Consider the following 19341-nt stretch of genomic DNA (forward strand, 5'->3'; position numbering starts at 1 on the left):
CTTTCTCATCGCGGCAAATCTTCCTCCTGCCTCCAGCGCTCACCCTCTGCTTTCCTTGGTTCGTTTGTTTCTCCTGTCCTTGCCACCTTCTAACAGATGATGTAATTGTCTTTAAAAAACTGCTTATTGTCTTTTTCCCTGCAACTAGAATAGAAACACCCAGGCACACGATTTTCGTCTGTTTTGTTGCTGTTAAATCTCAAGGACTCGACCAGTAGGTGCTCACTACACATAATGTGGATCGCATGACCACAGGTTGGGGGGCGGATAACGAGACTGGGAGTAACTGGTGCACTTCCTAGGCGAAATCTGATTCTGGTTATGGCAGTTGACTTACTGTGCCCTTTTTTTCAGCGGTTTCTTGGTGTTTGAGCAGTGCCTCAAAAGGAAGTAGGAAGACATAGTGCAAGAGAAAGGCCCTTTGTAGAGTCGTCAGCGTGGCTGTAGCGAAACCTGAGGGCCCCAGAGGCAAAGTGGCTAAGGCTGCTATTTATAGCTAAGCTTCCAGTGTGTGTTTTCCAGCCACACTTACTCCTTTCAGCCTCCCCTGTATGCTCAAGTCTGTCACTCAATTAGCTAATGGTTTCTTTAGTCACATTATGCATTGTAGGGTTCCCCTGGCTCAGGTATTTTTTTTAAAGAGAATAATGGGGTGTTCTGTTCTCAGAGGTTTAATTTTTTAGTAGCCTTGCCAATTTAAAAAAGCCCTTTTCCAAATTTTTATTATGAAATTTTCAAACAGACAAGAGAATGGAAAGAGGAATACAGTGAACACCCAAATGCCCTCCACCTAGACCCAACACTTGTTACCATTTTGCTGCATTCGTTTTATCTGTATGTGTGAGCCTGTGGGCATGTGCATTTTTTCCCTCAACAATTTGAAGGTAAATTGCAGATATTGTAACACTTCCTTCCTAAAAATTTCAGCTTATTCTCCTGTAAAACCGTTCGAAAATTGTAGATACCATCATAATCTTCTTGTATCTCCCAAGAAAAGCAACATTCATATGTTTCCATAGGTTCTTATTGTACCTAAGAAAATTAACAGTCATTTCAGACACACTTAATATCCAGTCTGGGTGTAAATTTCTTCACTTGCCCCAAGAATATATTTTTTTAAGGTTTTATTTATTTGAGAGAGAGAGTTGGGGGGAGGGGCGAAGGGAGGGGGAGAGAGAGTCTTAACCATGTTGAGCATGAGCCCAACACTGGGCTTGATCTCATGACCCTGAGATCATGAACTGAGCTGAAACCAAGAGTCGGACACTCAACTGACTGTGTCACTCTGGCACCCCACCCCAAGAATATTTTTTTCAAACTAATGTTTAGTAAAACACTGCATGGCATTTGGTGGTTATGTTTGTTAAATCTAGAAGAGTTACCTTCTCGCCCTGCTTTTTTAAGAAAAGAAATGTATTTAATGACATTGTCTTTTTGAAGAGTCCAGGACAGTTACTGTATAGATGTCCCATATTCTGGATTTGTCTGATTCCTTCCTTATGGTATTGTTGAACGTGTCCGTCTGTCCCCTTATTTCCTGTAAATTGGGAAGGAGATGTAGTGGCTTAATTGGATTCAGGCTCAGTGCTTTTAGCAAGGAGACTTTAAAAGTGATGTTGTGTATATCACGCTGCATCACATCAGGAGGTTTACGTGTGTCAGGTTATCTCACTCTTACAAATGCTTCATTTGATCACTTGTTTATGACGGTGATGGTCAGAGAAACCTCTCTCTTTTTTTAGTGAATAGAACAATGGAGGAATTATGGTTTCACAAGTTCTGTTTAAAGAGGAAAGACATTCCTCCTCGCTGGCTTTTTTTGAAGGTAAACTGTATCTCAAGGCATTGTAAGGTAACTCCTGAGCCTAAGGTATGTAATGACTCTATTGGACGTGATTAACCGGTAGAGAGAAGAGCTAAGTTGGAACCTTGAGATGAGACCATATAGGGAAAATTCAAGTTATGCCTGTGGCTTCTGTCAGAGGGCCACAGCAGTGTGACGGTCAGGAGTTTGAAATAAGCAACAAGAGGCCTGGGGCTCCCCTCCATTCCCCTCAAACACTATCATCCGTCCAGAAAGGAGGGAAAGCCATGCCCACACTCCATTTATAAAATAACGGCCTTTGAGACACCGAGAAAGGAATCAAGGAACCTTCTGGAATGCTCATCCCAGCACATTTCTGAGTTCAGAGGGCAGGGCATCTTTAGGAAGAGCCCTAGAAACAAGATGAGAAGATGATTTGTCCTTGGGATGGTTAGGTAGCTCACCTGAGAAGACCTTCTGGAGTTTGTTGTTGCAATCCAGAGAAGGCTCCAAAAGGTCAAGAGAAGTGCACCTTTGCAATGAACGAGTTAGACCAAGAGAAATCAGGACTCTTCAGCCTAAAAACAAGAAAGTCAACAGGGAGATAATAAAATGACAGGTTATTAGGAGCCCGCTGTGTCCTGCTTCACCCTTTACAAGTGCCCCCTGAAAAATGTGCTTTTACTGCTCCTGTTTTCCACGTGGGGAGACTGAGGCGCATGTTAAGTGATTTGCATAATGCTGTAGCTACTAAGTAGTAGAACTGAGATTTGAGCTCAGTCTGCCTGGCTGGTGCCCATCCTGAACCCCTGTGCTGTACTACCTCCTAGGGACTTAGGCGCTGGATCTCAGCATAATACAGTAGGGAGACACCCCTTGACTTTTCTTTTAAGCAATAATGATAAATATTTATTATCTCCTGGTTTTAGTGGGGCAGAATATATGAGTGGCTTAGCTGGGCAATCTGGCCTGGATTCTCTCATGAGGTTGTAGTCCATATGGTGGCTGGACCACAGTCATCTGAAGGCTAGACTGGGGCTGGAGGCAGTCCTTCCTAGGTGGCTCATTTGCATGGCTGGCAAGGGGGTGCTGGTGGTGTAAAGGCCTCAGTTCTTTCCTGACAGCTAGACTTTTGAAGGAACTTGTTTTCAGATTACAAGTATTACTTTATAGAAGTATTTGAAACTCACCCATCCCCTGAATGAAACTGACTGAAAATAGCAACAAACTCAAAGGGTTTGGAGGGATCCATTACAGGCAAGAGATAATGAAGGAAGGTAGAGATGCTTAGGAGAACTTGAACACCTAAAGGGTAACTGGTTTCCACATTATTATAGTCGATCCTTGAATTAATCCAGACTTTTCTTTAGTTCTTTTTTTTTTTTTTTAAGATTTTATTTATTTATTTGACACAGAGAGAGACAGACAGCAAGAGAGGGTACACAGCAGGGGGAGTGGGAGAGGAAGAAGCAGGCTTCCAGTGGAGCAGGGAGCCTGATGCGGGGCTCTATCCCAGGACCCTGGGATCAAGACCTGAACAGACAGCAGACGCTTAACGACTTAGCCACTCAGGCGCCCCTGGACTTTTCCTTAGTTCTTAAAGGATTGTGTCTGTATCTTAGATTTGGGGCTGGCTTTTTTTAGTTGGGGGACGTTGGTTCTAGAAAGTACTTAAAAGAGAGACTTATTTATGCATACACTGCCTTGTTCTACAAAACCAGTGAGATAGTTTATAATAATACAGTAGCAACTAAGAGATAGAATAAAGTGGTGGTTTGATGGGTGGTGGGTGGGGAGGGAGGTTGAAATGGGTGGCGCTCTCCTAGCCTGGCTTTGTAAGGTGTGGGGAGGCATGGAACAAGCCCATGCCCTTTGGAAATCCTCATAAACGCTGCTCTCTCTGTCATTAGCGAATGACCCTGAACTGAAGGTTTTAGCTCTGAGCAGTAACTGGGTGGAAGCTGTTCGTGTGGCCAGGCTTGGTGGTGAGGGTTGGGGGTGGGGGCGGTGTGCAGCAATTTCCAGCCCACGGAGGGTTTGGGGCTTCTGCCTCGTGTCAGTTTGTTCTGTTTTTCTGCTGTGGTTTCCCGACTCTTCTTGCTCGCCCATGGGACTGACTTCCTGGTGTTCTAGGGGCTGGGACTCTGAGGTGCCTTCTTACCTCCGTTGCAGAGCCACTTGTCGACTGCTTTGTCCTCAGGCACTAGCCCAGGGCCATGTGACTATTGTGGGACTGACTTACCTTTGCTGAACTTCTATTGCTTAAAAATTTTTCCTTATTTCAAAGTGAAACATCTTCAGAAGTGAAAATTAAAAACAATATATTTTTTAATACAGATAATCTGAGAAGAAGCCCCCATAATCCTTCATCTAGAGAGGACTCTTGAGGCCATTTCCTCGGGGTCTCCTGACCTGTTTCTCTTCTTTTTGCCAGCATCCTTTATATGGGTGGGGGTGGGGGTTGCCGCTTGTAACTGCTTCCTCTATATGCCATCAGTATCTCTGGGCTTTCCTCACAGGCCTGCAAGTATAAGCAAACAAATCAGTCATGTAGAAATTATTAAGATATAACATGTTTAGAAAAACAAAATATAGCCTTTCCCCCCAGTCTAAAGCAATAGTGATGACAATGAGACCTGTCCTTCCCATTCTTCTTTACATGCCACAAGACAGATGAGAAGCGGCAGAGAAGTGTTGCCAGGGATGTCAGAGTAGGTTAAATGAGAGCTTGTAACTTACAGAATCTTAACTTGGGGTGCATTTGCTTTAGTCCATCCCTGTTGCTTTTCATGTTCAACAGTGGAGAACACGCAGCTGACCCTGAACCTGCAGACGGAGAACAAAGGCGGTGTTGTCTCGGGCGGTGAGCTGACAATTTTCCTGGACGGGCCAACTGTTGATCTGGGAAGCGTGCCTAATGGCAGTGCCGTGACAGACGGTGAGTGCCGCCCTGCTCCCCAGGGCTGTGCCGGGATGGGGTGGGGCAGAGCTGGGCAGGGTAGGAGGGGGAGGTGCCCGACCTTGGTTCTCGACCAGGTACCTGGGTTTGGGTACCACTCAGCCAGCCCTGGCCCGTAGCTAGCCCTGATTCCTCTCAGCAGTCAGCATGATCAAAACTGTGACATGATTTTTTAAGGACAGCTTTCTGATAAAGGACCAAAATAAATGTCAAGTCTTTATACGTGTGTTTTTGTTTGCTTTGAGAGCAGAGAAAGTATCTTTTCATCCCACATGGACTCTGGGAAATAAAATGTCTTTATTAAATGTTACTTGGGCCCATTTTTCCTCCCAATACAGTTAAACTTCCTGGGGAACTTGAAGGTGTCTTTTATATGACGGTGTTGGTTGGGAAAGGGGACTGTGTGTCTTAGAGATTCACACTAGCAAAATACAGACAGAAGCAGGGAAATTGGAGTATCTCCCACTCTGTCGTAAATGAGGGCAGTTTGTTTCTTTTGATCTAGTCTGAAATTAGTCACCTTTGAATCTAGCAGGAAATTATTTCATGAAGTCTGAGGTCTGAGATGGGTTGGGTTTCTCCATAATTTTTCTCGTTAAATGTGAGGTAACTATGGCACTTTCCAGGCCCCAAACAGGCTTTCTGTACTTTCAAGGGAGTGAAATTTGAATTCTAATTTAAGGGCAGTTGGGTAGAATCTCAGTGATTGGATGGGCCTTGACTTGAGAACCTTCCGTGGATGGAGTTGTCCTTCGGGTACCTTGGGTACATGGAGGAAACATGCATTATTCACTCATTCTGCACGTATATCCATAATTGAGCACCTGGTATGTAGTAGATCTTGGACCAGGCACTAGCCAGATGGCAGGGGCCAATTTCATATGGTCTCTACTCCTAGGAGTCCATAATTTACTTGGTGGGGGCAGGGATGTTAGACATGAAACAAATAAATGCAGAAATAATTATGTAATTATAATCATGACAAAAGCTATGAAGGAAAAGTACTGGGTGATGAGATTCTCATACTTTAGGGGGATATCGTTTAAATTGGGGGCCAGGGAAGGTTTCTTTGAGGAAGCTGAGACCCACCTGAACTGATGAGTTTAGACAGGCCAAGATGGAGGTGTGAGAATGGGGTAGTTGAGTAAGAGGTAGAGGGGTCCCCTGTGCAAAGGCCCTGAGGTTGGAGTGAACTTGGCCTGCAGTGGAAACGGAAGTGGCCAGGGTGGCTGGACCGGGGAGAGCAAGGAGAGTGGTAGTAGGTGAGGCCATAAGGGCAGGTTGGCTCAGACCACCACAGCCTCGAAGACCTTGGTGAGGATTTGGGACCTCATCCTAAGAAGCAGAAAGCTGTTGAGGGGTTTTGAGGAGAAGAGTGTCGTGATTTGATTTTAATTGAATCGGCTTTGGCTTTTTAAAAGCTTTCTGGTCATGATATGGACAAATGCCACCATTGCTTGCCCCTGCTTTGCACAGTCAGCATCTGTTCTGTGTTTCATGTGCTGCAGCTAAAGTTTATTTAATGCACAAGGCAAGTTGCTTGTAAGTGCCTTAGATGTTCTTGAAGGTCCTAGAGAAGAAGAGCTGTTTACCAGATTTGAGCACCTCTGTTCTGGGGCCCCCGCTCGAATCTCATGTGGCTATCCCTATTGCTGTTCCTGCTGGAGGCCTCCCCTTGCTAGACTTCCAGGGTCCTACGTGATGGGTCACTTGAGTGCACGGACTGAACTTTGTTCCTGAGCCACATCTCAAACAAGGGTTGAGCATCTCAATGTTTCTGTCTTTTCTTGTGATGGGTCCCCTTTTTAGGATCCCAGCCACCTTCGAGAGAATCCAGCGGGACAGCTGTTGCTCCAGAGAACCGGCACCAGCCCCCCAGCACAAACTGCTTTGGTGGGAGATCTCGGTAAGACCCCCCCTTGTGGATGAGGAGGAGCTAGGAAGGTGCTCAGAGCTATTGAAAACATGTTGGGAGGTGGCAAGGAACAATTTATGTTAGAAACTGTTGGAAATTTCCAGAGGGCTTATAACTGACTCACTATGTTAAGGAGGTCCAGAGGGGAGTACAGAATTCGGGATTCTCGGAAGAGTCAAGGGTTCCTTGTCAGCGATTGGGACTGGCTAAGCTGGTTATTTGGATAAGAGGGATTGTCAAACAGAACTTAACTGGTGTTTTATGTTACGGGGGCAGCAACCAATCCTTTTAGGATACACATAGAGATGCTTAGAGCAATGGTTCTTTGTATGTGAGATTTTCCTTCTGTGCATTTCTATTTCTGGGGTTGATTCATGATTCCCTTTGGGGTATTGATTAAGACCTCCTGCGCTTGGAGTCTGAGTTATATTGTACTTATTGTACCTATCAGGAATGACTTAATTTTATTTATTGCTATATCCATCTTACACCTGGGTTAACAGTGCAAATTCATTTCCATGCCACCTGAATTCCCAGGTATATAGAGAGATGGGGAGGAGGGATGGGGAGGAGGGAGTTGGGGACTTTTTAAAAATATTTATTTTTTTAGTATTTATCACAGTGTACAAAATCTGCAGACATTTTAAGGAAATTTTAGGGAAAAGAATCATATGAGTATAGTTTATAAATTGTTATTATCCACAGAGAATAGATGAAAAAACTAGTAGGGGCGCCTGGGTGGCACAGCGGTTAAGCGTCTGCCTTCGGCTCAGGGCATGAACCCGGCGTTATGGGATCGAGCCCCGCATCAGGCTCCTCCACTGGGAGACTGCTTCTTCCTCTCCCGCTCCCCCTGCTTGTGTTCCCTCTCTCTCTGGCTGTCTCTATGTCTGTCGAATAAATAAATAAAATCTTTAAAAAAAAAAAAAACTAGTAAAAAATCTTCCTGGACAAATCCCAGGGATTGGGAATAATGCTTTGAGAAACACAGTATGATTTCAGCCAATACCCACAGCATTTTGAAAGCTTATTCTAATAAGAGCCATCAGCCTCTCTGGATTTGGTGGTTTTGAGGGTTTGTAAGGTTGTGGTGCCAGGCAGGTGTCAGGAGCAAGAGAGAGTTTCATGTTTGGATCTTTTGTGTGTAGCATCAGTAGAAGCCAAGGTGCCATTTCCCTGTTCTCTTTCATTAAGCCTCTGCAAAGGTGTTGCCTCACACCCTGAAGACCATTCACTCTTTTCCTTGACTTTCTAGATGAGTTGGGATAAATAGTTGAGTCTCACAGGGTGAGGACTGATGATATAATTGGCAAATTTTGTGTCAACAGAGGCATGAGGGGCACCCAGAGCTAGAGAAAACAGAATCTCTTTGGTGGTGAGTAGCTGGTGGAGAAGAACACCTCAGCATTTCACTCTCTGAGAATGATGCCTTCTTAGCTTTGGCACTAGTGGCTGCCATCTTGGTCTTCGAGCTGACTTGGAAAATTTGTGTCATATGCAACTGATGTCACTTATCTGGGGGCTGGAAGGCAGAGTCCAGCTCTTAATAACTTTGGAATTAAGTTCTTGACCTATTTATTGCTCTCTGAAGTTCTCTAGTTAATAGATCTTGAGACTCACATGTCCCAGGAGCCCTTCTTTGTTGTTGTTTGTGGTGAGGATTGTCTTGTAGAGCAGCAACCAGACGTTAGCAGAAAATTGGATGCATCTTTGCCTGTAACCCATGGTAGACATTCAATGCTAGTTAACTGTTGGTGGGCAGAGTGCCCTCCAAGTAGTTTGAACGGTGTGGGTGTCCTCCCCAGTCTGCTTGGCTCCTGTAGCCATTTTCCACGCGTGGCCACTCAACTTTCACAGGCCTGTGCCATCTAAGTATTTATTCTGTGTTCGCATGGAGCCTGCTGCCATTCAGTAGCAGACACTTTTGAAGGATCACCTGAAGGCAGTGTCAGAATTCTGTGTCCCTAAGAACTCCTTTTCTCCATTGCCGCTGCACTGAAGATCAGTTGGTAGCAGGGTCGTTGACTGGATCAGGGTACCAGGCTTTACAAGCCGAAAAAGTAGATTGAATCCTGGCCTGTCATTTACTTGCTCTGTGATATCAGACAAGTCACCAAACCTCTTGGCACCTCAGTTTTTTCACATGCAAGATGGGGATATCACCTGCCTCACAAGGTCATTGTTGGAACTAACTGAGATGAGCTGTGTCAACCTTGCACACTGGGAATGCTCGGGGATAGTGGCAGGGGGTGCCTTTGCTCTGGAGACTCTACGTCATACCCCCTTCCTCACCTGCAAACCTAGGAAGTGTGGCCTGGCTGATGTTTTTCATCAAGGTCTATTTAGCAGGGTGATGAATCAAGCCTTCAGGATTCAAGGACAACTCTCTGCTGTCCTTAGTTTCCTGGGGTAGAGGGTGGGCTTCTGCCTGCTGCCTCCTATACTAAATATTTAGCCTTTGCTGTCTGAGGGGTAGGTTTTTCTTGGACTCGGGTGCTATTCACCATAATCAAAGATGCTGTGACGTGTCCACGAAGGTGAAGTTTGCCATGTCAAACAGCCTTTTCCTCTCCTTTCCCCTGCTTTATTAAGCTATCAAACTGGAACCACGTAAGGGTTTTATTTAGGGCTTCATCTACCCAAGATCATCCAGTAAAGGGACCATTTGCTTGCAGAATAAGACCACCAAGCTCTGTCTTTCAGTGGGATCTTGCCCACTCTTGAAGAATAATTGTGCGAAGCATGCCTAGTTATTTTATCATGTGGCATAAATTGATTTATAGACACACCGTATTAGTATGCAGTCAGTGGGTCTAGTGGGTCTGGTTGAGTAAAGAAAATATAAATTGTTGCATAGTCTTACAATGAAATACCACCCCATAGTAAAAATGGGTGGAAGATAGTTGCATCAATATGGTGGAATCTCAGAAACATAATGTTGAACAAGAGAAGCAGGCCACGGGCAGGGCATGTTTGTGTGTTTTGTGTGTGTGTGTGTGTGTGTGTGTGTGTGTGTGTGTAAAACACATTGTATGATGTAATTTATATTAACTTGAAAAACTAAAAATAAACCATATATACTTTTTATGGATGTCTCCATAAGTAGTAAAACCATAAAAAAATGGAAGGAATAAGTGACCCTGAATTCAGTAGAATGGTTATCATTGTGGGGCTGGAGGTGGGTAAAATGAGGAAAAAGCACACGGAAATTTCCCAGTGCTGTGAATGCAGGGGGTGGGTCTGCGAGTGTTCATCTTACTCGTCTTCTTTGAACCTAATGTATATTTAATATATTCTTTGGTTTGCGTGATATATTTCACAACAGGGAAGGAAAAAGTGTCCTCTATCAACCTGAGAAGACTGAACAGCGATGGTACTAGGCTGGAGAGACTGTCGTTTGCTATTGAGTTAGACAGATGTCAGAACTTAGGATTTCTCCAGCTCTATGACAATCACTTATTTCCCTTCTCCCCAGTTGATCTATGTAGCAGTAGCCAGTGATTTGAAGTCGGTGCTCCACAGCACCTCATAAGTCGTGCTCCTGTCACTTTGAAATCTCAGGCTTGAGAGTTTAGTTCGGGAGTTGGGGGAATGGGTTCCAGATGAAATCCGGCCACTGCCAGATAATGTATCTGAACAGCACTAGTCTTGGTGGCCTGAGAGGCCTGGCCTGACCCTATTTGGCGTTTGATTGGAGTGGGCGCGATTACGTGGCGCACCCCGGATTCTGTCAGCGTGTCATCCTGCCCTGTGTCCTTAGCCAGTGTTCTTCTTCCAGCGCAGGGGTGGAGAGTGCCTGGTGTGTGACGGAGCCCCCAGGAGAGTGCGCGTGCTCGTTGGCACAGGGAGTACCTACCACACCCTTTAATAATCCCCCAGAGTTTATTTTATTTTGCTGGAATGAGGGCTGGCTTTGGGAACGGTGCCTAAGTCAATTCAGGTTTTGCAGATCTGATATGTGCCTGGTACCGTGCGCACACTACCCACGGCTTGCCAGGAGCATGGCCTCCACTTTCCACAGCCAGTTCACAGTCTTCATGATACACGAGCTCTGTATGAAACGGGCAAATAAAACTAGGAGCCTTCCGGGCAGTTCAGAGAGAGAAGAAATCTGTGGGTTCAAAGGGAAAGACCAAGGAGAGAGTAGAGTAGGAGTTTGCAGAGAGACTATCGTCCCTTGTCCGGGGGTTCAGTGCACTCTCTCGGGCTGACTAGCGGAGGGAGCAAACTGTGAAGGAGAGAAGCCAACAGTGGGGCGTCCGTGGAGGGAACGGACCCGGCAGAGAGGATCCACACTGGTACTGGCAGCTGTCTTCAGAGGTACTGTTCTGTAGGAAATGGGTGTGAAACTCTAGACTGGAGAGTAGAAAGTTGGGATGTCGGAGTCCCTCCGTACTTCGCTGATGCTCTGTCACCTGTGAGTTGTTCCCCCTCCCTAGCCGTTCTATGGAATCAGGGCAAGAAGGGGAAACCAGCTCACAGCTGAAACCCGCAGGGCTGTCTGTGAGCTGCGCCGCTCCTCCAAGCATAGCCTGACATGCCTTCTGACCTGACCAACTAGCTCCTCAGTCAAGAATCCCTGTAGATTTTCCATAGTTATATAGGGAACTGGGGAGACAAAAAAGGAAGAAGACATTGAATTTTTCCATTAATGGTCCTGAAGACTGAAAGAAGTCTTGTTGAAGTAGCTGTAAGGAGCTTAAGCAATTAATTTTCCTTTGTTGTATGTGTACACATTTGTTTTATGGAAGCGTAGATGTGAACGTGCAGGGATGTATGTGCCTCTGTGTGTTTGGTGTGAGGCGATGGAGGCCTGGAATTTGCCCACATCCATCTTCAACTGTGAGTACTGGCCTGTATTGGGCAGACCCCACGTTTAACATGCTCCCCTGTGATTGTTTTACATGTAACCTCTTATGATAGAGTTTTCATCCACCCTGCTTTCCTCTTTCCTTTTTGTCCTGCTTTGATGAAAGCATATGAAATTTATTGATTCCCTTGCTTGGCATTAATGGCCTCTGAAGATTTAAAGAGTTATCGTCTCGGGGACTTACAAAGCCCCAAGGTCTCTGGTGAGCTCTAAATAGCTCATCAGCTGTGTCTGCAGACAGCCTAGCCCAGAAAGGAAAGAAAAATAAACTCAACGGGGTGTGAGTCTGCTGGGAACACTGCTGGGAGTCCTGAGAGGGCCAAGGGGGTTTGGGAAGCAAAGCTAATGGGGACAGAGGGGACGGGATTTGAGCCGTTGGGCCCTGGGCCATTTTCTCAGTCATTGTTGGACACTGCTACCTCTCCTGCAGTTGAGACGACTAAAGGCTACTTGATTTGAAACTGTAGTTATTTAAGAGATGTCACCCTGTCAGCATGAAATACAGTTTAACACCTTTACAGTTTTCATTCAAGCCTCCCACCCAACAGCTTCTACTTTATTTATTTATTCCTTAAAAAGATTGATTGATTGATTGATTGATTTGATGGGGGGAGAGAGAGAGAGAGCCAGAAAGAGAGGGAACACAAGCAGGGGGAGTGGGAGAGGAAGAAGCAGGCTCCCAGCGGAGGAGCCTGATATGAGGCTCGATCCCAGTACTCCGGGATCACACCCTGAGCTGAAGGCAGATGCTTAGCGACTGAGCCACCCAGGCGCCTTAATAGCTTCTACTTTAAATCTGGGTATAGCCTCAGGATTGCTGAGGAAGGGAAAGGAGTAAGAAGAAAAATAAGTGTAATTCATTTATTCCTTTAGGAGTAACTAAGACTCCGTCCCTGCTTACACGGGACTCTTTCCTGAGTGGTTGGTTTATATGGAATAGGATTGAGACCGTGGACTCACTGTGTTGTCAAAGCAAGGCATTGAAAAGTAATCATGGAGATTAATTACACATTAATTTATACATTAATTTACTAATTTTGCACTAATTAAAATTCTGCACTATACATTATTTTATGTTTATCTTTTCAGATCTGTGTATTTTATAGGTATTTATTGGGCATTTCTTCTCTGTGAGCATAGAGAGGTGTGGTGTATGCCAGAAAGCTGGTTGGAAACTTTTCATGAACTAGGAGAAGGTAAGGCAGATGCCTGCAGTAGAAGGCAATATTCATTCCACAGACAGGAATGCCAGGCTCTGAGCTAGGTCGTGGTCAGAGCTAGCTGTCATCAAGGACCATGGCATCTAGTAGGAGACAGATACAAAGGTGACAGTCAGTGTAGCGTGATGGATTGTGTAGCAGTGGTGAGTTCACATGCAAGAGGAAGGTCGTGGGAAGTGGACCTGAATCCACCTGGGGGGTTTGGGGAAGACCTCCCATGTTTGAGCTGTACTTTGAAAGGAATTTGCAGACCAGTGGCATCAGGGTGAGGGAAGGTACTCCCGGAGGAGGTTATGGTGTGGTCAAAGGCAAGGCAGAATAAAGAGTACTTAGCGTATTTGAGGAAATATTGGTCATTTGCTAATGTTGATATGAAAGATATTTGGGATAATAGCTGTAGCAAACTGTGGTTCACAGGCCAGCTCCAGGATGCCACCTGTTTGTTTGTTTTGGTTTTAGAGTTTTTTTTTTTTTTTAAAGAGCAGTGTTAGGTTCACTGCAAAATTGAGCGGAAAGTACAGAGATTTCCCATAAACCTCCTGCCCCCACATAGACACACTTTCCCCTACTATCAACATCACTCATTAGCATGGCCCATTTGTTAAACAGTTGATGAACCTGGGTTGACATACCATTATGCCCCAAAGTCCAGAGTTTGCATTACAGTTTACTCTCAGTGTTGTACGTTCTTTGGGTTTTGATGAACTTACAATGACTTATCCACCATTATAGTGTCATATAGGTTAGTTTCACTGCCCGAAAAATCCTCTGTGCTCTTGTTCATCCTTCTCTCACCCTTAACTCCTGCAACCACTGACTCCTTTAAAGTTTCCAAAAAACTGCCTTTTCTAGAATGTCATATAATTGGATTCAAAGCATGTGGCTCAGATTGACTTCTTTTACTTAGTAATATGCATTTAGGCTTCCTTCATGTAGCTTTATGGCTTGGGAGCTCATTTGTTTTTAGCGCTGAATACTATTCCATTGGACATACCACAGTTTATTCATCCATTCAGCTACTGAAGAATGGGCTTGATTCCTTCCAGGTTGATTCCTTCCATGGATAAAGCTGCTATAAACATCTATGTGCAGGTTTTTTTGTGGACATGTTTTCAGCTCCTTCAGGTAAATACCAAGGGGAGTGACTGCTGGAGCATATGGTAAGAGCATGTTTTGTTTTGTAAGAAACTGCCAGGCTCTCTTCTAGAGTGGCTGCACCATAGTGCATTCCCACTAGCAATGAGTGAGAGTTCTTGTTGTTCCGTATCCTCACCAGTATTTGGTGTTATCAGTGTTCTAGATTTTGGCCATTCTTAAAGCTTTGTAGTAGTATCTTGTTGCTGTTTTAATTTGCATTTTCCTGATGACATATGATGTACAGCATCTTTTTTTTTTTTCAAGTTTTTATTTAAGTTCTAGTTAGCTGACATATATGGTAAAATTGGTCTCAGGCATAGAATTTAGTGATTCAGCTCTTACGTACAACACCCAGAGCTGATCACAACAAGTGCCCTCCTTAATACCTATCACCCGTTTAACCCATCTCCCCACCCACCTCCCTCCATCAACCTCAGTTTATTCTCTATCATTATGGTTTGCTTCCCTCTCTCTCTTTTTTCCCCCTTCCACTGTGTTCATCTGTTTTGTTTCTTAAATTCCGTGTATGAGTAAATCATATGGTATTTTTCTTTGACTTATTTCACTTAGCATAATACACTCTAGCTCCATCCACAGCATTGCAAATGGCAAGATTTCATTCTTTTTGATGGCAGCTGAATTCCATTGTACATACGCACACACACACACACACACACACCCATCTTCTTTATCCATTAACCAGTCAATGGACATTTGGGCTCTTTCTATAGTTTGACTATTGTTGCTAATGCTGTTATAAACATTGGGAACATCAGGGTGCATGTACCCTTTCAAGTCTGTATTTTTGTATCCTTTGGGTAAATACCTAGTAGTGCAATTGCTGGATTGTAAGGTAGTTCTATTTTTAATTTTTTGAGGAACCTCCATACTGTTTTCCAAAGTGGCTACACCAGTTTGCGTTCCCATCAACAGCGCAAGAGGGTTTTGCTTTTGTGGAGCATCTTTTCATAGGCTTATTTTTCATCTGTGTATCTTCTTTGAGAAGGTATCTGTTCAGGTCTTTGGCCTATTTTTTACTTGGGTGGTTTCTTTTCTGATTTTTGAGTTGTAAGAGTTCCTCGTATATTTTGGGTAACAGTCCTTTATCAGATATGTCTTTTTCAAATATTTTCTCCTAGTCTGTGGCTTGTCTTAATTCTCTTGACCATCTGTTTTTGTAAATAATGTTTTATTTGATTACAGCTGTGCTCATTCATTTACATACTGTCTGTGGCCTCTTTTATGCTATAGTGGCAGAGTTAAGTAGTTGTGATAGAGACCGGATGGTCTGCAAAGCCTAAAATAGTTGCTTTTTGGCCCTCTGTAGGCAGTTTGCTGATCCCTGCTATAGGAGATGGTAAGAAGGCAAGACCAGTTCATAAAGGGTTTTTATGCTTTACTGAGGACTTAAGATTTTATTCTTTGGAGCCAGGGAACCACTAAATTTTGAGCAAGGGCATGATGTACCATTTTTTGGATAAATTATCCAGGAATGTATCTAATGGATAAATTTGAAGCTGTATCAGTTAGGGCTCATTTCAGGAAACAGAAACCACTCTAGGTATTTTGAGCAGAAAAGGATTTAATATGGGGAATTAGGTGTTTACAGAAGTCTTTGAATGGGCTGTAGGAACAAGTGTGACCTTTCCCATCCTTAGTTTCAAGGTCACAGCCTTGCATCTGCAATCTAGGTGTCAGGAAACTGCTACTGCCCCTCCAGCTGCCTTCCACGCATGCAGTGAAGAATGGAATAGAAGACAGCGGGAATGTCTGCCACAGTGGAGGTTGAGATTAGAACCAGGCACCAAGAGGAGGACCATTGTAGGAACTGGTGAGTTAGGAGTTGATGACTGGCTTTGGGCAGTGGCAGAATGGAGAGAAGTCAAGAGAAGTACCTAGAAATACCTAGGGGGTATAATCATTAAGCAGGACCGGGTGACTGACTAATGAGACAGAGTGAAGGATGAGCAGGAATAGAAAGGACTCAGCGCTTTGTGATGTTATTCATGGAAATAAGAAATGCAGAAGGGGAGGAGCTTATGAAGCTGTCTCTTTAAAATGGCATCCCCCAGAATCATTGGGATTGGCGATAGGCAATGTGGCCCTGAGGCAGTCACACTCTGAAAGTGTATCCATAGGGAAAGGAATGAAAACCAAACTTTAAGAGATACAGAGCAAAACAAAATGTATTTCTAACATTGAACAATAGGGCCATTATAAGTGTCACCACAGTGACCACAGTGAGGGCACAGCAGTGATATTTCTACTTTAATTAGGTCTATATCTGGATTCTGGGATTTCTCAGTTCTAGAAAATTGTGGTTGAAAGGGAAAGGATTTACAGAGAAGCAAATAAAGTATGGGTCTTGGAGAAATGACTTTTTAGTCATGGTTGCTTAGGCAGCTTGGGTCTGTGGTGATTAAAGAGCAGAGCAGAACTGATGGCAGATGCTTTGGACAGATGGGGACGGTGGGGAAGGGGATGGCTTAAGCCAGTTTGTGGCGTAGTGTGGTGTGATGAGGTTAGACTTTTTTTTTAGAATTCTGTTGGCACTGGATGACTCCTTTCAAGAGCGCCAAGGTCCGTGGAGGTGGAGATTTGAGGTTTAGTTTAGTGACTGTCTTTATGATGGCATACTCAGTAGCCTTGATAGAATGACTCCTTTCAAACACTGAAAGAATTTTATACTTAGGTTGTGCATTTAGATGAAAAGTTCCAGAACCAAAATACAGAATTTTTTTTTAAAGATTTATTTATTTATTTATTCGACAGAGATAGAGACAGCCAGAGAGAGAGGGAGCACAAGCAGGGGGAGTGGGATAGGAAGAAGCAGACTCATAGCGGAGGAGCCTGATGTGGGTCGATCCCATAACACCGGGATCACGCCCTGAGCCGAAGGCAGACGCTTAACCGCTGTGCCACCCAGGCGCCCCCAAAATACAGAATTTATATGGCATGATGCTTCACGTGTCACCGTGTTCTGAAGTTATTATGTACCCTTAACTTATTAAAAATATAGTGAATATATTTGCTTCAATATTCTTTGGGCCTCCCTTCCTTATTTCCCTTTATATATTAGTTCATTTCATTCTGGTATCTGGTTCTATCATCCTGCCAAAATTATAGCCACAAAAGCCCACCTGACCTAGCTGCAGGTTTAACTTCGTGGACTAGTTCTTTCTGGAAATGTACGTCCTGTGCCTTGCAGAATCTCAGAGTGTTCCTCTTTTTTCTGGTTTTATTGATCTTTATTATTTAAAAAATAAATCTGACCCATGCAAATATGTATATAAATACATACATACATATATGTATGGCTGTATTATTTAACAATAAGATGCAGGAATAAATAGGCGTTCAAGAGAGGCATTGTGAAGAAGATGACCTTTCAGCAAAGATTTGAAGATGAGGGTTGGCCATGAGGATATCTGGGAGGAAGAATATCTGGGCAGAGGAATGGCTTTGGCCAAGGCCTTTGGAGCTGGAAGAGGGTAGGGAGGCCAGTCTGGATCATGTGGAGGGAGTGGTGGGAAATTAGGAGATGAGGGCCGCAATAGGTGGGGCCAGATCGTGTCTGTGAACTTCTGCTTTATGCATTTCAAGATTACTTTATTGGGTCCGTGCTATGAATTTGAAATATGACTTATGTGCAAATTGAACTTTTTATCTTTATCTCATGATCCTCTTTTTTTTAGTGCTTTTTTTCCTGAAAATTTATTTGGTCTGAACGATGAAAAGGAACAACCTACAACATAGATGACACTCCAAAGCATTATGTTAAGGGCAGGGAGCTAGACACAAAAGGCTACATTGTATATGAATCCATTTATGTAACATTTTGGAAAAGGCAAAATTATAGGTATAGAAATCCAATCAGCAGTTTCTAGGAATTGATGGGGGTGGGTGGTGGGATTAACTGCAAAAGGGCACCAGAAATGTTTGGGTGTGATAGAAATGTTCTGTGTCTTGATTGTGGTGGTGGTAACATGATTGTATACATTTGTTACAACTCGTTAGACTGTAACCTTATAAAGGGTGAATTTAACTCAATGTAAATTACACCTGATTTGTAAAAATTATTTTAAAAAATCTGTTTGGTTTGACATTAGCATAGCTGTCCCAGCTTCCTTTTGTTTTGTACTTGCTTGGCATATTTCCCCCCCACCCATTGAGTTTCAACCCTTCTGGTGTTTGTATTTTAACGCCATTGAACTAAAATTTTAAAATACCATATGATAGCGTCTATCTTGAAACTGCCACAGGCCATTTATGTTTGTTTCTTGATCTCCTTGGAGTTGTGACATCCTCTTGCCTTTTCAGTTTCTGTCTGTCCTGCCTTCTTTGTTTCCTATCTCTAGGCTGACTTTGCACTTTAAGCCTGTGTTTGCTATGCCTTTTCTTGGTATTGATGAGTTGAAGTCATCTTTGGCTCGCTGATTATTGGATAATAGAGTGTGAAATTCTGCATCCAGCAGTGTGAAAAGAATGGGAACTTATTCATTTGCTCCGTCTGAAGATTTTGTTTGGCTTTACTTTTTCGCACGCCTAACATGTTGGGTCTACTTTGTGTAGACAAATAGCCTTTGAAGGTATAACATCTAAGTGATGAAATGACAAAAATTTTAAAAAATGAGGTTAGTGGAAACTCGGGATTGGATGTATAATTGTTGTTTTGCAAAGGAGAAGGAGAGGGTAAGACCAGGTTTGTTTGTTGTTGTTGTTGTTGTTTTAACTTTTACCTTTAAAAGAGGTCTAAGAAAGACATTTTAAATCACATCGTTTGGTTTTGCTTTAGGCTTAGAAAAGAATGAACTGCAGACTACTGAGGAGTAACTTCTTCTTCCATCTACTTCCTTGTGGAGGGGAGAAGGTGCAGGTGGAGTGGCGCCAAACTCTCAGCCAAATACCATGTTAAAGGCATCTGCACATTATTCATCTTTCTGCCCTCAGCAGAGCCTAGAGTAGTGCCCTGCTGCACGTAGCAGCAGCTCAATAGATATTTGTTGAGTTGAAAGAGTCTTGTGTTCTTGCTCCTTATTTGCCAAAACTTCAGGGTGGGTTTTACTACTAGTTTACATTCCTTGGCTCCACTTCTCCTGAGAAGTGATGATTTCAGGGTGTAGGGAAGACTTTTTATCAGGACTGCCTTGTGCTTTCCAAGGCTTAGCCTAACCGCCAAGAGCGTGGTGGGTTCCCACAGCCCGCTCAGTCTCTCCTGTTGCATCTGTTTTTTCTTCATGACTGATATTTCCATATTGAACCCTTTACATGGACTATTCTTTTCAAATCCTTGCAAATTTTAAGGTGAACATTGGAATCAGACATAAGTTGACACATAAATATGTCTTTTTTGGAAAAAGAATGTGTAAAGTCTAGTTGAAATTCCCATGGGATTGTTGAATCTTAGAAGTGTATCTCCTAAAAGATATCGCATCA

The 19341-nt window shown here is 43.6% G+C and overlaps 1 protein-coding gene across 3 annotated transcripts in view; it reads left to right on the forward strand.

Annotated features, from left to right (window-relative positions):
• The window catches only part of WWP2 (WW domain containing E3 ubiquitin protein ligase 2), a 119698-nt gene that overhangs the window by 34606 nt on the left and 65751 nt on the right, over positions 1-19341 (forward strand). For 2 of the 3 annotated variants that reach the window (XR_004619272.1, XM_002923650.4), the window contains exons 4-5: positions 4605-4742; positions 6573-6669. Coding sequence is in view for 2 of the 3 variants with exons in the window: in XM_002923650.4 (XP_002923696.1) it covers positions 4605-4742; positions 6573-6669 (235 nt within the window). In the remaining variant the exon portion in view is untranslated. Of the gene's footprint in view, positions 1-1742; positions 1826-4604; positions 4743-6572; positions 6670-19341 lie in introns of all 3 variants that reach the window. The other variant, XM_034639621.1, reaches the window with a different exon arrangement.

Source organism: Ailuropoda melanoleuca, chromosome 12, assembly GCF_002007445.2.
Source record: "Ailuropoda melanoleuca isolate Jingjing chromosome 12, ASM200744v2, whole genome shotgun sequence".
NCBI lineage: Eukaryota > Metazoa > Chordata > Mammalia > Carnivora > Ursidae > Ailuropoda > Ailuropoda melanoleuca.